The 19,090-nt window shown below is 34.2% G+C and overlaps 1 protein-coding gene across 2 annotated transcripts in view; it reads left to right on the top strand.

Moving 5' to 3' along the window:
• The window catches only part of FMN2 (formin 2), a 153,999-nt gene that overhangs the window by 84,252 nt on the left and 50,657 nt on the right, over positions 1-19,090 (top strand). For both annotated transcript variants that reach the window (XM_088161548.1, XM_088161549.1), the window contains 5 exons: positions 6,694-6,785; positions 6,924-7,053; positions 7,967-8,113; positions 9,915-9,974; positions 10,155-10,275. In XM_088161548.1, coding sequence (XP_088017674.1) covers positions 6,694-6,785; positions 6,924-7,053; positions 7,967-8,113; positions 9,915-9,974; positions 10,155-10,275 — 550 coding nt within the window. The remainder of the gene's footprint in view (positions 1-6,693; positions 6,786-6,923; positions 7,054-7,966; positions 8,114-9,914; positions 9,975-10,154; positions 10,276-19,090) is intronic.

The following is a 19,090-nucleotide window of genomic DNA, read 5'->3' on the forward strand; positions in this document are numbered from 1 at the left end:
AGACATCTCTTGGAAGAGTGGAGAGGCTTTCTCTTTGCCCTTCAAAGAACCTGGAAACACGAGATGTAAAGCTGTGAGCCACAGAATGGCATTGAAGGTCAATGTATGCTATTGTACTGGATCCTTAGCTGCCCTCATATAGTTTTGATAATGTTAATTGATTTTACACCTTTCAGATATTTGGTTTTTAGACTTTAGCTTTTAGTCACCTACTTTGGAATGATTTGATGACTTATGAAGTTTCCTCTAAATAATCCAGTTTGAGGTGCAAAAAGAGAGTTATTAAGCTCTAGTCCACTTTCCAGAAAAACAGAGGAGCTAAACAAGACAGAAAAAGACCCAAAAGTCTGACAAGAGCCAGAAAGGAATTTTACTATTAATCTCTGAAGAACTAGGTTACCCAACACTGCTTAGGAAGATAATGGTAAAAGAAAAACCTAACACCATTCCAAATCTCTATGAACACTTTTCTTCCTTGCTCCACAACATTTTTATTTTTCATCTGCTTCCGTACACAGTACAGATAGATCCCATGCCATGCAGTTTTTAGTATGCAAAAAAATTACTTTTATGTGCTACATATGTGTGAATGTGAGAGATTTTCTTGCGGGAAGTATGAAATAGATACTGCAGTCATAATCAGTTTTTGCATACTTTCCTCTCTTATACCAGATTTTTTTTTTTCATTTTGCTTTGAAAAAATATTCCTCTTATGTTGATAATGTACTAATACTTTTCAAATGTTTACTTAATGTCGTCTCTAATATACTTCAGAATCCAAATATAATGAATTATTTGCAAATTTGCAGTTAATTGAAATAACCAAATATCATTATGTTCATTTTGTAATTACCTTCAATTATTACAGAAAATGTCTAGGAAATGTCCTGATTAAGGAAAATACCATATGGTAATCTCAGGAAAGACTCAAATTTTATGAATGTCTGATATATTTCTTTTGCTTTGAATAGAAAACAGACCAGACCAGCTTTATTATATTTGCTTGCTTACAAGACAGAAAAAAACCCCAAAACCACAACCAAAAAGCCCAACCAAAAACCAAACAGAGAGCAAGAAAAGCCCTCAGTTTACTTGGATAGGGTTTTATAAGGGGACCTGAATTTTAATCCTGGATCTTCTTTTTGATGAAACTGTGTCTTAAAGAAGATTTATTTTTACTTGACTTTTGTTTTCTTATTTTTCTGTCAGCCTTTTGTCAAAACACTTCAAACCTTGCATTTTCTTCCTTTGCTAGTTTCACTAATTATAACAATATTGTTCAATAACAGTTGTAAGCAATGGGTGGTACCAGAGAGCCTGGCATGTTTGATTCCTCCCTTGTTTCTCAATCTCATCATGTGTTGTAAGTGGGAATAACTTTGCAGCATTCGTTTACTTTGTAGCCATTAACTTAATTTTTAGTTCTTAGGGTTTATTTAGTGGATTGAGATTTTTTTTTAATAGGTATTTAAATACCACTGTACTAGTCTTCAGTCTTTCTATTTGAGCTGTATGGAACATATGGGAGCATTTGTTTTACAGTCTTCCTTCAGAATGTAGTCATTTTTTTCTGATTGCATGTGTCTGGCATAGTGCTTTCTCTTCTTAAATGTGAATGAAATTTGGGCAGTCTCCAAACCTAAACACACCCTAATTTCAAAAGCCACAGTCCCAAGGGCTCAATTCCTGTTTACTGAGGAATTAAACTCCTGTTAAACCACAAAGTTATTGTATATATCTTAGTGACTTTTTATAAACGAAGAAGCCCACACCCCACCAAAGACCCAAGCCCTCAATAATTTATTTAATATTATTAAGCTGAATTGCATTAAGTGAGAAGGACTGTGTTACTGCAGCACTGTACCATACAGTCAAATGCTCTTACATGTGGTTGTGTAGCTTGCTTTGTGAAGAGTTGTTTAAATACGTGTTATAATCAGTTATGTATTAGAATCTAGACAGTTTCAATATGAGAATCTTGATAGATAAAACTACATGTGGAAGTGTTAGTTAAATGTGCTTTTACAATTTCTCTAATAACAATGCTATCAGGTGACAGCAATAATTAGAGAGAGAAGGAGGTAAAATTCACTCAAGTTGCTGTATTGTGTTAGGACATACTGGTTGTAATGAGAAATGTAGCAATTGGCAAATCAGTGAATGTTTACAAATCAGTGAAAGTTTACTTGGAAAACAGATTGCCTCTTAGCAGCTGGGGTTGTAGCTTAAGTATCACTGAAACAAGGTATGTCTGCTTCTGCTTGCATCTTTGCTGTATTATGAAAATAGTTGAAAAAAATGGATTAAGAATGCTATTGAATAATTTATTATCTTTCATCTATGGGTTTGCCCTTTTTACATCACAAACCAAACATGCATATTTTCATAATTAGACTCCCAGTAAACTGACCACTCTTTGTCTTTAAAAGACTTAAGTCAATGCTTTCAAAGACCTAAACATGCCTTTGCAAGACAGGCATCCAGAAGTCTGAAGTACATGACACTTCTCTGCCACTAAGATTCAAACTTCCTCCTCAATTGTTTCTTGTGATTTTTTTCTTGTTAACTAGCAGTTACAGTTTGATGCCTTAATACTTTTTTTGCAAAGCCTATAAACTGTACTTGAGTTCTGATGATTCAGCTTCAAAAGAATATGATATTTATTATTAACCAGGGTGTATCTTTATATATCCTTCTTGTTTCAGCTACTGTTAACAAAATTCCTTAGACTGCTCACTCAATGTTTCTGAAATATAGAACACAAACTTTTAAAGTCAGGTTTGCAAAAAATTAAAATTCTATACATTTAAACTGATCTAAACCCAGAGCTAAGGTTCTATTGCAAGGAAAGAAAAAGCTAACTACGAAATTTATGAGATTTATGTTGTGATATGGAAAAAGGGCCCTTATGAACTTTGGTAAAAGCAAATACAGGCTAAATTCGTACTCTTGAAAAAAATGGGAAAAGAATTAAACTGAAGCAGAATATATTTGCAGTAATTTAATTCAGATTTATGCTGTCAGATTATAGTTAATATCAAATTCTAGTACATGATATTTTTTCCAATTTTGATGCTCTCTCTATATATAGCTAAAATTCAAGGAAAGAAAGAGCAGTAATATTCAAAGAGGTGATAATGCAATCAGATTAATTACTTTTATGAGAAGTATTTATTGAATGTGTTCTCTCTTGAAACAAATTTGGAGGGCAATACAAAAGCAATTTTTAAATTATCCATCTATAAATGAGAGAACTTATAGGCATTGACAATAAAGAAAGCTGGTAAAAAATCTGAAAAATTATCTTTGATAATGCCTGTGCAAAAGACACAGTGTTCTTTTTCTGTCAGAATTTAAAATACCCATAGATCACAATTCTGGATACCTGAACTATAATTGGTGACTTGAAAATCAGGTTTGATTCTGAACTTGGACCATATACTTCAACTTCTTGATTTTGGTGAAGGGTGTAAATCTTTTCTCTCGAGTTTTTGCTCTGGCCTGCCCATGAGTGGATCGTGCTTAGCCATTGTACATTTGACAGTTGTTACTTCTTTGCATACACAACCTGAGAATAATGGCTTAAATAAGGAATGGGGAGTCTGTCTAACCTTTGCCCATGGGATTTGGTGGAGAAAAACATTAAGAGCTTGAACATGCATGTATGTAATAGATTGCTGTGATAAGCACTCTAATATTTCACTGTGTGTTGTAGGCCAGGAGAGAGAGAACTTTAAGTATTTATTCTGAAATACTTGCAAATAACCATTTAGTTTTATGTTCTGTGCTAAAATACTTACTTCTCTTTAACTGCTATGAAAAAAAGTCAAGTGATTTTCCTTCAGTTTAACAGAAGGGAACATACTTTACAGACTGGTCAGAAATTAATTTAAATTATTAGTATGAGATCTTATTTACTTCTACAAAAAGCTTTTTTTTTTTTTTTTAATTTACAAGTGTAAATTGAATACATGAACTTTTTGAAATGTAAGTTGAATAAATAAAATAGCTTCTCCCACACAGCCATGGCATTTGCACACCTAGGCCTCAGTGGCTCTGATGATGTGACCACTGGAACAATGCTACCTCTCCTGGCATCCTTCCAATTTCTAAAATCTGTAGATTTCACCTATTGCTAAGAGAGGTCTTATTGATTTGAAAAGTGGTGGAAACTTTTTTTTTCTTTTAGCTCTCTCTTGAGTAAGAGTGTTCTGGATTAAGTGTGGACATGTCTCATTTACATCAGCTTTTTTAACACAAAACCAACCCCAAGCTTTCTCCTCAACAGCACATGCAATATTTAAGGTAATACTTCTGCAGTTAGCTGTATCTTTTCTAGTCCTCATCCTGTCTCTGTAAGAGTCCTCTAAGATTGGATTAAAAATAGATTAAATTTTCTGATCCTAGTATCTTGGAAACATTCTTCTTCTTAGGATAGCATTATACAAGAAACAATTGCTACAGTAATTATATTCACTGGTCCTATATCTGCCTTGACTTTATGCAGAAAGGTACCTTTGGAGGATGAATCCCCAAGTTTCTTTCCTCACACTGAAGTGAAACTGGGGTAGGGAATTCAGGAAATGAAGTGTTATGAATGGGCCACTGCCTGTATTCTAGAATTAAAAACTCGTAAATAAGCCTCAGCCTAGCCCTTAACTGAGAAAGGCCTGATGCTGTATAAAGAAGCAGATGAAGGAAGGCCCAAACAGGTGGAGGGAGGTGACCTGCTCAGCCCTAGTGTGACCAGGTTTCGGATGCTGTGTGCAGCTGTGGCCTCTCCAGGGCGGGAGGCAGTGACATGCTGCAGCAAGGCTAGAGCAGAGCAACGATGAGGGTTACAGACTTGGAGGAGTCTTATAGCAGGAGGAACTGAGAGACAGCTGGGGCTGCTCAGTCCAGAAAAGAGAAAGCTCAGAGGAGTCTTACCAGCATGTACAAATACCTGGCTGGGGAGGGGAAGTAGAGAACACAGATCTAGATTCAGGGATGCCCAACATAAGAACAAGACATAGTGGGCCTCCTGAATCTGAAACACTGGAAATTCCATTTAAATAGAAACTGTTTGGGGTTTTTTTGTTTTGTTTTGGTTTGGTTTTTTTTACTGCAAGAGTGTTACCATCCTTGGGTATATTCAAAATCTGGTTGGGCATGATACTGAGCAAGCTTCTCTAGCTGCCTCTGCTTTGTGTCAGAGTGTTCACCTAGACAGTCTCCAGGGGTCCCTTCAAACCTCAGCTGTTCTATTAATCTTTGGTACAGGTACTACCACCATTATAATTTCTTAGTGTCAAGAACAAAGTTGATTGCTGGACAAAAATTATGTCTGCAATATTTTCAATCTGTTGAAGTATTTAATATATAAGATCAGACAGCTTTAGAGATGACCTTTGAAGAACATCCACAGAAATGCTGACTAAATTTTAGGTTATGTAACATCCAAGACAGGTGGCTTTTAGTCAATTCCAGACTTACTGAAGTAATAAGAAAAATTCAGAAGGGCTTTTGCTATGTGACTCTTCAAACTCTTTATCTTTCTATTTCATATCAGTATTTTCTCCCTTTTCAAGTGGGAAGATGTTCAACAATCTCAGAAAAAGTGTCCAAATCCAACTTTCTAGTTTCAGGTTCCTGATGGAGCAGGCACTATGATTTGAAACAGCTCTATCCCTCTTCTGCTAACCCTGCAAAAGCATTCAAGAGAGAATGCAGATGCAGCGTATCTTACACTTTGCCATTGTCTGAGTGATCAGAATATAATTTTCCACTTTTGTCTTCAAGTTCTGTGGTGGAGAAAGTTAAAAAAATGAGTGTATTTTTTTCTTAAAGGAATAAAGGTAGATAGACTTTTTTTTAATTCTTGGGCAGATTAATGTGTTAAATCTCTTTTGATAACTCCTGTGATTGTCAAAATAAGGGTCAGAAGGAGAAATTTTCATTTCACTTTTATTCCTTTCCATGCCATTCCATTTTCCAGTACTACAGTTTGGAAAACAAATTTTAGCATAGCTTGGAGTGCAGAAAGAAGTGAGGCTCAGTTTGTATTGTTTGGAATATTGAAGAAGAGACTTCACAGTGTGCCACAGAGTTCTTCAAGAAACTAGGCAGTTTATGTCTAATTTTTTTTTTTGCTTATTAAGATAAAAAAGATATTGCATCATTCTTTGGAGTAAAATTATTATGTTTTATATGTATGATAGTTCCATTATAAATCAAATATGTTTTTTTCTGAAGTGTTTTTTCAAATCCCAAATAAAATTTAAATTACAGTAAGCAATACAAAGCTGTTTTCATTTACTTAAAAAAATGTATTTAAATACATATTTAAAGATCAGATCACATTCAAATGTAACCAAAAAAAATTGTGAAAATAAATAAAACTCTCCTCTTGAGTCCTTCAATTCAAAGTCTTCATAAATGAGCAAAGAAAAGGAACTGGGAATGAAGATTCTCAGTGCATCATTGAATGAGTAAATACTTTGCAGACTGCTATTAGTCAATATTATTATTTGCAAGAGATTCTATTCTCCATCAGATCTATTTATAATTAAAAATCACTTTGTGGACTCTTATAGTTTTACCATAAGCACTTGCTAGAAACAAAAGAAAAATCTATGAATTTGATTTGTTACAAAGACATATTTATCTCTGTTGCTTGGCTAGTCACAACCTTTTTTTTTTCCTTTATTCCAGAGAGCACAATCAGATGAACTAGAAAAAATAGAAAAGCATAGCAAGGCATCCAAGGAAAAAGAAAACGCCAAGTCTTTGGATAAGCCAGAACAGTAAGAATATACTTGTGATAGAGCAATTTTGCTCATTTCAGAAAACCTTCTCTGTTGTAGTAAAATATACATAAAAAACCCACCAAGCCTGTACCTACTAACACTGACTCAAATAATTTTCTTTAATCACTTCTTCAGGTTCCTCTATGAACTCTCACTGATTCCCAACTTTTCAGAACGTGTGTTTTGCATCCTGTTCCAATCAACATTTTCAGAAAGCATTGGTTCAATCCGTCGCAAACTTGAATTGTTACAGAAACTGTGTGAGGTACGTTGTGCTCTCTGAAAAAATATGTCTATATTTCTGATTTTTAATCTTAAGCTTTACTATTATTTCAAAAGTTTTCATTTCATTTACTTAAAGTACTCATTAAAAATCTGAAGGATAGCAAAATAGAACATTTTATGATTGAACTTTAACTTCAAAGTGAATTTTAAGATTAGCTTTTGCTACTGAATTATATAATGCTTTTGCCATCCGTGTGTATCAGTCTCTGGAAAACAGTGCACCTTCTCCTTTTGTTAAAGCAAAATCTTCCCTCTTCATAGTCGCCTTTATCACTCTTTCTCTAAGGAATTCCAGTTCAGCTCACCTTGTGTTTGCTTGGACTTGAGACATCTGCAACTTAATAATATCTCTGATATCTAAAATCACCTAGAGAAAACAATGTTGTATCTAGTCAAAAGAGATTCCTGGAATTTTGCAGTCCCATGAAAAACAAATATGTATCTTCAAAATGCAGGTTTCATCAGTATTTTAATAACTTAAAACAGTTTCAACAGTTTTATGGTTTACTGTGTAATATCTTTTATTTGATTAAGTGTTTTAATTGTTCAATCTGAGTGTTTTATGAACTTCTTGATGAATTTTCTGTGAAATTAAATATACTATTCACAATGTCAAGTATCAGTTAAGTATTACTATTTTGTTTTTCTAATAGGTCATGTCTAGTAATACTGTACAGATTTTCTGTTAATTTTTCATTTTGGAGATAGCATTCTCCATTCATAAAAAAATTAAATATTAATGTTGTTCTACTTTTGTGTGTTGCAGTAGAAGGTAGCTTCTTTTATCTGAGTCTTTATACATGTATTCTTTCTAAACACAACATCAACAAATCTGCTCGTTAACTATAAATATTACTGGAACTTTGAACAGAATTTTTTCCCCTGTATTTTAGACATTGAAGAATGAATCGGGAGTTATGCGAGTTTTGGGTTTGGTTCTTGCCTTTGGAAATTACATGAATGGTGGAAACAGGACACGGGGACAGGCTGATGGGTTTGGACTAGATATCCTGCCAAAACTGAAAGATGTCAAGAGCAGTGTAAGTTGATTCGAGACTTCCTGAAGGCCTGAGGAGGTTAAATTCTCAGAAAATTACTTTGTTTCTGAATAAATGGTGTGAAGCTTATGAAGGCATGTAGAAGGGACTTCCTTTGTTACTTTATCTGATCCCACTTCTAGTGTTGGATGTATTTCTGTAGAATTATGGAAATTAACCATCTCTTTTCACTACTGTACAGACAAAAATACCTAAAATTATATTAGTCTGATGTGCATTTGACTTTCACTACACTTCATAGTTCTAACTTTTCTTGTAATTAGAAGCAATATGATCTTACTGTTAAAAATTTATTATGGAAGTGGAAGGAGCTCCATGCTAATTCAAAATATTTGTAAGGAGGAAAATGTAATTCCTGAAAATGATTGAATCGGCATCCAGAGCATTTGGGATAACCCAAAATTCATTCTTTGTCTGCTGTGATTACAGAGTTTGTATTTGGCATTGGAACATGCAGCCACCTGAGTAAAGGACTTATTGATTCAAGATTTGTCTAGTTTAGTCAGCTTAGTAAAGAGAATGTTAAGTAGTGGTTTTTCTTGCTCAGTGTTGAACTGTAATTTCTGTTACCAGCACTTTTAGGCTTTGGCTAATCATTTGGAGTTTGCATTCAAATATCTGCTTTTGTTTACAAGGAAATAATAAACTTAGAGTTTCTATGGCTAATGAAAAACCTCCTCTGAATGCAGCAGATTATAAAAATAATTATTGAGCCTTAAAGTTTTTTTCCTACATCTGTCTGGTGAGTCACTGTCAAGATCTTCAATTCTGCAAATGGTAAAAAAAAGAGAGTTGTTTTCCCTTCTTGGTCCCTCACTAAATATGCGTTTTTTAGCTACTGGATTAGGTCATGTGAGCAGATCCTGAGTTGAGAGAGAATGTCAGCCATTTGCCTTTTTTAATGGGTGGAGGAATTCCTTCTTATATGCTGTTTCTTTGGTAAACCAAGGGAGCAGAGATGTGAATGACACTTCAGTACACGTTTAGGGCAGCTTACTCTAGCTGCACCTTCAAATTGACTCTAGATCCAATACATCACCAGTTTTCGAGCTCTGCTCAGCAGGAAATTTAGGCACACTAAATTTAGTTTGGTAACTCAAGACTTTGGTATGTAATTTGCTGGAAATATGGCTATTAAGCTTGCAGTTGCAAGGTACATTTTCAATTTATTTGCTACTGATCATCAGGAAAGTCCTTACAAAACACTTTTCTGAAAATACCTGAAAATTTAATTCTGTCAGAAATCCTCTTCAAATGGAAGACTTTCTGCTGAAGTTTCATTAGTGAGATTACAAAGGGGAAGCAATTAAAAAGCTCCCTCAACCCCAAATGCTCCCCTCCCCCAGCTCCACAAATTTCATTTATAAAAATAACTTTCTTTGCTTAATTTAACTTTGCTTTGGTTATAGTTGTAGTGTTGCAGAAGAACTTGTATACGTGAACTCAGAAACAATTTCTCTTTTCCTTCTTGGGAAATTTCAGAATGCAAGAGTTTGGTTTGCAATTAGGTAGACTTGAAAAAATCAGGAGTGTGTTACATGAGTGCTTTCTCTTTCTTCATTTTATTTAATGATTAAATAGAACTTCAGGGTGTTGTTTGTTTCTGGTTTGAGTGGGGTTTTTTATGTGTTTTTGTTTTTATTTTAAGTGAAGGGACCAAACCAGCAAAGTATTTTTTATACACTAAATATTTCGTTTATCAGAATTATCTTTTCTGATTTTTTTTTTTTTTTTTTTAATATGAGTTTCAGTAACACAGCAAATTCTATCCTCTTCTATACAGGACAACAGCAGAAGTCTTCTATCCTACATTGTCTCATATTATTTGCGTAATTTCGATGAGGTGAGTGAAAATTAAAATTAACTCTTCAATTCAGGTTAAGCAACCCAAATTACTAAATTCGCTCTTCTGCGGGCAAGATGCAAAAATATATACATATATCCTCTGTGCTTTCATTTATATATTTTAATATAGAAAAACCATAATGAGCACTATGTAACTGTCCATTTGTGTTTTTGTCAGGATGCTGGAAGAGAACAATGCATCTTTCCTCTTCCGGATCCACAAGATCTCTTCCAGGCGTCACAGCTGAAGTTTGATGATTTTCAAAAAGATCTCCGTAAAATGAAAAAAGATTTGCGAGGTATTTAACCTACATTAAGTGCTAATTTTATGTTACAATTTTATGTCTTCTCTTCTTGTTTGTATCATTTCGAGAAATTAGATGATAATCTAAAAAATAGTTGGGTATTTTTAACTTCTTAATTACTTGGTTTTTTCTTTAATTTGCTTTTATATGACCATTTATGCCCTAGTCCGTAATTTTCCGTAGATAACCTGTAAGATGTTTTTAAATTATACAGCGTCAAAACAGTTAGGTTAAATCTTTCAAAACCAAAACCAAACCAAAAAACGAATTTAGTTTTTCCTTTGTGCAAGGTGATTTCAAGTCTTTGACCATAAAAAGCACTGCAAATAGTTGGGCCATGTTGATGATTTAAAAAAAAAAGTTTATAACAAGGTCTAAATACTATCTAGCAGATAAAATAATATGCATGGCATTGTTAGAGACACTTGAAATATCTGGACTTTACTGAACAGTAATATGCTAAGAAAGTCTTTTTTCTCCTTCTATGAAGTGTTTTCTTTAAATGAATTCAGCAAGATTAAGATCTATTTGCTAGACTTTAATGAAGAACATTTGTCATGTATTTCTGTTAACATAGGGATCTAAGCACTAAATTTGTTAAGCGAGAGAAATGCAACCAAGAAATGATCAATGATCTTCAATATTTTTGCAAAAGATCTCTGCTAAACTGGTCAATGACGTTACTGTGCTAAATCTTTGAGGGAGAGATACAAATCAAGGAGTGATATTACTGTTGCCTTGCTGCTTTTAAGTGCCATGCCTCTAGAGACCTAGGAATGGTGTGGTAATCCATTAATCCCTGAACAACCTAGAATGGGAGGTTTTCAACCTCTCAATTACAATAAAAACATAACACGGTTACTAAATGATATCTGATCTTCTCTTCTTGCTCCTATAAAACTTTGTTTTGATATTTAAAAAAATATTTTAAATATTTTGACTATTTACACTATTTAGTATTTTTGGTATTTAAAGTTGTATCATAGTCTCTCAGTGTGACACTGAGGAGTGAACAGTAGTATTATCCATTTACTGCTCCTGAACAATCTAGGAGGCAAAAATCTCAGAATTCAGTCATGAAAACTTGCTTCTATACTTCTTGCAACTTCCAGATAATCTCAGAGCTGATATCAAAGCTTGCACATGTAGAAGAAAGATACTTAGATCTTATTTTAAAAAGATACTTGAATTCAAGTGCATGTTAATGAATATACAAGATTTTATTTCTCACAAATTCACCAAAAATGGGGTTTTATAGATGAATGGTTGAATATTTTCACATCAAGGTTGAAATTTGCATGCAGACATAAATCTCTTGTAGAATAAATCCACACTGTGCAGTGATCAAAGCAGGGGTTCTGTAGAAATGGAAATTACACGCTTCGATCTGCCTTCAGATTGCAGTTGAATTCTTTCTGTGCTTCCAATCCAACCATTAGGCTTAAGACTCTGTTGTCAGCGTTTTCTGTAGTTAAGGAAACTGAAGAGTAACTACAAACACTATTGCTCTTTCCCTATTACATTTGGTGTACAACCTTTTTTGGGGACAGCATCAGCAGCTTCATCCTATCCTGAATATGAAGCGACAATTTCAACACCAGACTGCAATATTGGTCATGACTTCTTAATAGTCTCCAGATAAGCAAAATGGATTGTGTTAGCTTTCTTTTTCAAAGGAAAGTGTCAATATAAATTAAATACCATTTGTGTTAAAACATTTTATGACCACAAGAGCAGTACTAGTAAAATCTAGTAATATGCTAAAAATTCTGTGTGTTCTGATAGCTTAATTGTTGTAATGATTTCAGTGAGATAGAATACCTTGTATCAATGACAGTAATTTCTAAATAGAGTACAAATTTTAACAGAATGCATACAATTACTTCAAAGGGGTTCTTTTTCTCTGCATTTACTTTAACTTGGCTACCAGATTTACTAATGAACATGTGGAACCTTATGAGTTACTAGAGCTAGTAAGTGCCTTATCAAATGTCTGAACAGCAAGAGGGTTGTATGATGCTGAGAAAATCCTGTCAAAATTCTAAATATGAACTTATTCTTTTGAAGTCAGTGCGAGTAAATAAGCATTGATTATTCCTGGGAAACAGTGACTTTAAAGGCATAGAAATAAATGCCCCGAATACATTAGAATTTTATACTGAGATGTGGACTGTAACCTTAGACTTATATTCATCAGTCATTAGAGGGCAGATTTCATGAGTGGATTTCGCCATTTGGTGAGGGCGGGTGTTAGATTTGTACTTTGTCACTGAGAAACTGAAACTTGTAGATAATACTGATGCAAGCAGTATCAACAGTTTAAAGGTATTCTGTTCATGTTAGTTTCAAATATGCTGAAATCTATGCAGTGAGATCATGCTTATTTCAATTTGGGAAGGAAGTATTGGCTCACTCAGGAAGAAAATCTTCTGCAGGTATTTTATTGCTGTCTTAGAAAACTTTCCATGATCATTATTCAGAGGTAAACTTCATTCCAGAAAGATCCTTTCATAAAATTTTTAAAAATCCAATGAATACCCACAAAGTAGAGGACAATTATTTAAAAAGTTTCATAGCCGTAACAATAGCAGTTCATTTTAATACTGCTGTATATTTTTCCATCTAAAGATACCAGTTGTACACACAGACATGCAGATATAAATAATCTTAATGATTCTGTAAAATTATTTTTTAACATGTTCTTTTGCAGTTTGGAGTTTTGGTTTATGTTTGTGTTAGCTATGCTGACTGGTTAAAAAGAAAAAGGACTTGTGATGTTCAAACTTCTATACATTCTTCACTTTTGACTATCAAGGTTATTTTCCATTTTCAAGTGTTTATGAACTTTATGCCTTGGCAGTTTTGTAAAATTTTAGAAAATAAAATCTCTTCTAGTATTTCAGATTAAAATTGCAAGTCCCAAAGACTTTTAGAAGCATGCTATGTGCCTGTTCCAAGATGAGTAAGATAGAAATCTGAGGGTTTTAAATAATACAAAGGATAAAATCTAAATACCAGATTTTTTTTTTTTGCAAGATAGAAGACAAAAAAACAGGTAGATCCTCTTACTAACAAATCAAGTGAGTTTGGCTCCATCTGTTGCTCCTAGATTTCACAGCTCTCCAGGATTCCCACTTTAGCCTTTTTGACTTCAGTGACATATAGTTTATTAAGCAACTTGATCTGCTTTTGATCTCTCCTGGCTGTCAGCAACGTTCCTTGATGCAGTCATGCCAAGCAATGACTTCTGTTCCTATGTCATTCCACAGAAGAAACTTTAGCACTTGCCACATGACTTAAATCAACTCACCATGTAAAGAAATTTGGGCATCCAGGGTCACAGGAGCAGTGTGTGACTCTCACTGATTAGGACCTCTGTTATATAACCATTAGTGTCAGTATATTTTTCTAGACACTTCAGAGTGCTCCAGGTAGAGCAGAAAGATGTGGAATACATGTATGAAATCAGTCAAGATTATAAAGCTCTTTGTTCTGACACTCTCAAGATAAAATTTGGGTTTAGGAAAATGTTGGATTTGTGGCCCAAATCCACAATGGATGTGGATTAAATTCTTCAAGATGTATTTAGTTTAGGAAAGAACTAGAGCACTAGAATGGCTTTGAGAGTTACAGAATTATGGCAAATTAAAAATGTTTAGAAGCTATTCTTTGGCTACACATTGGCATTCTAGCCTTACAGCATTAAGTTTATTCTTGCTAATCAGAAACTAATTCATCACTTGTCATTTATTGCAAAACTTTCACTGAAGCTCAGCTAAAAAGGAATTAGAAACAATGTCAGGCAGAAAGTAAATCTGACTAGCACAAGAGATTAATAGTACAATGAAGTGCAGATTGCTATGAAATTGAGTTTGTCAGTACTTGTTTATATGTCATAATGTCATATTTAATATACTTGATTTGAAACTGACTGCAAGCAATAATTATGATAATTAAATATTATTTTTGTATGATGCTTTCTTTTCCTATTCTGAGTGTTTACAACTCAATGAAAATTCTCCATCCAAAAGAAGCTAGGCTGTGTGGCCCAGTACATCTCCCTGATTTGGAATAAATGTGACTGAGAATGTTTATAAAGTGTTAAGCATTTGCAGAACATTTTGTATTTTAAAAGTATGTTCCAAGAAAAGCCCCAGAGTATCTTGGACAAATACACGTTCGCTATTTTTTCCAGTGCTTCTTAGAGTCACCTAAAGTTACCTATTCAGTTTGGACCTGCTAGCTGTAGAGCTGTTATGTGCTCTCGTGTTTAACACCTGCTGTGTGATAACAGCTTTGGAAGTACCACCATGTGCAATAAAAAGGCTTTTAAGGGTTGTATTTGGGATGGTGTCAATGTGCCACTGAGAGAGTTCGGACAGCAATTGGCTTGCTGATCATTCCTCTTGCCTCAGTAAAAGTTACCCTCAATACCTAGAAAGAGTTCCCAACCCTGAGAGCTCACTCAAGCTGTCGTTTGAGAGGGAATTTTCCTCTTCATGGTCAAATCTGTGTCTGAGGTGCAGGGATTACTTTTCAAAATAAGATTGCATCCACTATTAGTTCTTTAATAAGTAATATTACTGTTTTCAGACTAAATTACTTTTAAAATGCAGCATTCTATTTGCCCCTCTCTCATACATGCACACACACATGTATCCTTGTATCTTTTCATATTCTCAAGACTGTATTCCATCACAGCTCCGATTATGGATCTAAGACTCTGGCAACATTTCGATGCTGCTTCTTGATCAGAAGCAAGAGTGCTATTAACTTCAAATAAGAAACTTGATCAGCCTCAAGCCATTTAAAGCCCCACTTTAGATGGAAGAAAGGAAAGAGATTGCACTTTTAAATTTGATTATCCTCTCCTAAAGGAGGAGAGGGACAATAAGGATTGATAGGTTTTCCAATTAAGGAAAGGCCTTGAGCCTAATCTACTGATTTGTCTTTTAAAAAAACTAAAGTTTGGTGAAATAAAGTGTATTCTAAGAGATTTCCCAAAAAGTTTTTTTGAATGTGCTCATACACTGATGTTTCAAGAGAAGAGGGAGCTGCAGTAGAGAGAACTGAAATGAGAAAAAAAAAGTATTCTTTGGAGTTTGAATTCATTGCATAGTCAAAAAAAATCTGTTCTAAGACAATTTGAAATGTTTGTGGTTTTGTCATTCTCTGTCAATAGTTTTAATGTAAATGTGAATGAAGATGTTTCCCAATTAAAAAATAGATCTTTTATTTTTCTTTTATGATCCATAAATTCATATTCTGATGAAAAAATCCTACAGTCTTTTATAAAAAAATCACTCAAGGTAATTAATAGCAAAATAATATAGCAACAGTGGTGGTTTGGGTCAGTCATCCAATTATCTCTACCAGCTACCTTTACAGAAACAGGTATTGTTTTAACCAAATTAAATCTTTACATTTGCCTGCTCATTAACAACAGTATATCCACAAACTCTGTTTGTTCAGTTATCACTGAAAGGGTTAATTGCTGCAGCTATGCTGCATGCAGATTCCTAAACCTAAACCAGATGTAAACTAAAGCCAGGCTTTCAGTCAATCTGTGAGTCATATTTTACTGTCCTTAAAACTCCAAACAAGGAGCTGTCTATGGAAGCCCTTGAAGACTCAGCAGTTCTTAGTGTAAGTCATTACAATTCCAAAAAAAATAAATAGGAGAAAATTAAGAGCTCTTTCTGCATTTGTGGCTGGCTTCATCAGAGTTTGTCTTTTGATGAGGCCAGCATTGTTTCCTTTAGATAAAGTCTAAACTTCCCTTTATAGTCACAGGTTGCAGTTGTAAGGAATCCAGAAAGCACTGGGGAAGATGAGGAAGCAACGATTGTTGTTCTATAGGTTTCAGACAAGTAAGACACAGGCACATCTCCTGTGGAAGTCTGAATACTCAGAACCTCAGAAAATTAGGGACATCTGTTCAAAGCTTCCATAAAGGCTTAAAAGCAAATATTCTATCAAGTCTCAATTAAAGGTGTGCTCCCAAATATCTTTAACTATTTTGAAAATCCACCAGGCTTCTAGCAGACTTCTATAGATAAATACGTCATTTCTGAATTAGTTAACAAAAACAGCTTAATGGATCTGTTAATTACTCATACAAGATAATTCATTAGTTTGCTTGCTTGCTCGCTTCCCCCCCCCTTTTTTTGATAGATTTAGACTTTTTTATTGTTGGGTTTGGGCCCTTTATTTGTTTGTTTTTATTTTTCATTTAGTTTTTATGTTTTGAGGGTTGAAAAGAAAAATCCGATTGCCCACTGTTATCCTGGCCAAAGAAAATGCAGTAAGCCTGAGGAGCAGCTGGTCATCTCCTCACCCATTTTGTTCAAATAGAGATCTTTTATGTTTAGAAGAGATTTGTGCTTCCAGGGCTAAAATTTAGCATCCAACAGAACCAGCTGGGAAATGTGCATTAAAAAGATAGATATTCTGAATGTTAAAATTTTTTTTTTGCTCCTTTTCAGAAAGGTAAAGTAACTATTTCTAATAATAAGACAGAGTGCATTTTACATCTCTTACCAGAATCACTTTCTGAAAATGTTAGTGCAAAGCACAGACTGTTTGTCACTTTCCTTTTCTGTATGGATGTCTCTTAAGTGACATTAGCTGTTGTGAAATTTTAAATGTCTTTTTAGTAAATTGACCTTAAATAAAAATAAAAGAAAAAAGTAGGATGAGCAGGCTAACACAATAGCTTGAAAAAATGCAATTAATTTTATTTTAACACAGAAATAGAGAATGAGTTGAATTCTTGAGATACTGGATACAGCTAGCATTGCAATTTGTTTAAATCTCTAAACTGATTTTGGGCACTGATTTTTCACATCAATTTCCAGATCAGGAGCATTTGAGACCCCTGTGTATGTATGGGCAAAAAGGTACCAGTTTGAACTGCCCACAGGAATCCATTTTGATTGGTTCTGTGAAAAATGACACACAGCTCTCTGCAGCATATGATCTTGAGATGAAATTAGAACTATTATTGGTCCTTTCCATTGCTTATATGTTGCTTTTATGTTAAAATTGATATAGAGAGCTGGAGAAAAGGTGTCTCTGCCCTTGCCAATTTCTGCTTAGGATGTGAGATCTTTGGAAGGTCTCAAGTGCATGATCTGGGACTAGAGGATACCAAAACCTTCACCTTGCTTCAAAGCAACTAAAAGTATCTTTATTCCTGTTTGGACAATTCAGTTTTGTGAGATAAATTTCTACCTAGTGCTTGGCTTTTGTGACTGCCTGTATGAGTCTCATTTGTGGTGCCTTGAATACCTTTCCATTCTTTTACTATAAGAAAATTTAAAATCTTGAAGTAATCGTGCTAGCTTCCTCTAAGCTTTTCAATTGCATACACGTCTGCTAAAATGACGGAATAGCTAAACATGAGAATAGGGAACTTAAGACCAAGTTTTGAGTCAGTTAAGAATAATCAGACAAGCTTTTGCTTTAGACAGAACTTTTACAAAGTCGTCACAGCAGATCTCCTTTGCCAATCTATTCCTTTGATATTCGGGATGTTTAGCTGAGCTGTTTCATGGAGATAAATGTGTCTGAGTATAAAGCTGAGGACGAAAAACAAAACTTAGAAGGCTGTTTGTATCCTCTCATACTTTTTTTCCCTGTGTTTTTTCTCCACGTTGCTTAGAAGTTATGAAATACCCTTCTGACACAAGCATTTACTCAGTATCTTATTTCTTCATTTGGGTAGAAATACTGGGAACTGGTATTCTGTACTACTTTCATTTGACCAACACTAACTTCTTCAGTTACAATGAGAAGTAACAATAGTTCATATGAATAGTGGGGCTTTATATTCTAGTGACAAATTACAGAAAATAATAAATGAGTGCTATATCCAACAGGTTGTGCAGGGAGACTTCAATTCCAGTCTTGGTGATTTGGAGAATTGAGAAACTTAGCAAGAGCTTACAGGTATATTAATTCTTTGATGGAGGAGGCAACTGATGAACTAACTTGTTTTAACAACCATAATAATCATTAATATGGTAATAATGACTGGATTTTTAAATTTTAAAAGTCTGAATGCTATATACAATTTATTTACTCTCTCTACAGCAAGAGAAAGGGATTGTTTTCCCTGTGTTTTCCTTTTTGATTTTAAATTATTTACACAGTGTTTGCAATTCAGGAATAAGGTAGAAAATGGGCCTGAACTGTTATTCTGCTGAACATCATTGATTTTAGTCTTTTCACAGAGGGAGGGATGTGGGCAGAAAAGAGCAAAAATTACTCCACCAAAAACTGAACAAACAAAGCTATGATTAAATGCACACCCTTTCCCACACCACACATATGTGCAAAAACAAGTCAACTATGGGAGAGCTTCCAGTATCTGAACAGTTAAGAAAGAGAAATTTCATTTTGACAATCAATATTACATGTTTTGTTGAAATGGGTATGAGCTAAGATTTTTGGTGGGTGTGAGTCTTCATAATATATTTCTCTCACATTTGCTGGGAGATCATTGGTTCAACTAAGCTGCAGACATTCAAGAGAGTATAATGCTGTACTGCTCTGAAAAATATCTAATCCATATTCTTAAAAAAGGTATGGAATTTTGATGATATTAAATGTTATGGTAGGTTCTGTTGCCTCTTTGAGCTCTGACACGTATTTCTGCCTAAGAGAAAATCCAAATTGTATATATTACCATCAGGACATTTCCCTTTGCAGAATAGTATATAGGTCCTCTATTTTTTCTTCTGTTATATGTTGTAAGAAAATCCATCATCATTTTGATCCCCACCTCTATTTCACATGTATTGACTAG

The sequence above is a fragment of the Sturnus vulgaris genome, chromosome 3 (assembly GCF_052056855.1).
Source record: "Sturnus vulgaris isolate bStuVul1 chromosome 3, bStuVul1.hap1, whole genome shotgun sequence".
NCBI lineage: Eukaryota > Metazoa > Chordata > Aves > Passeriformes > Sturnidae > Sturnus > Sturnus vulgaris.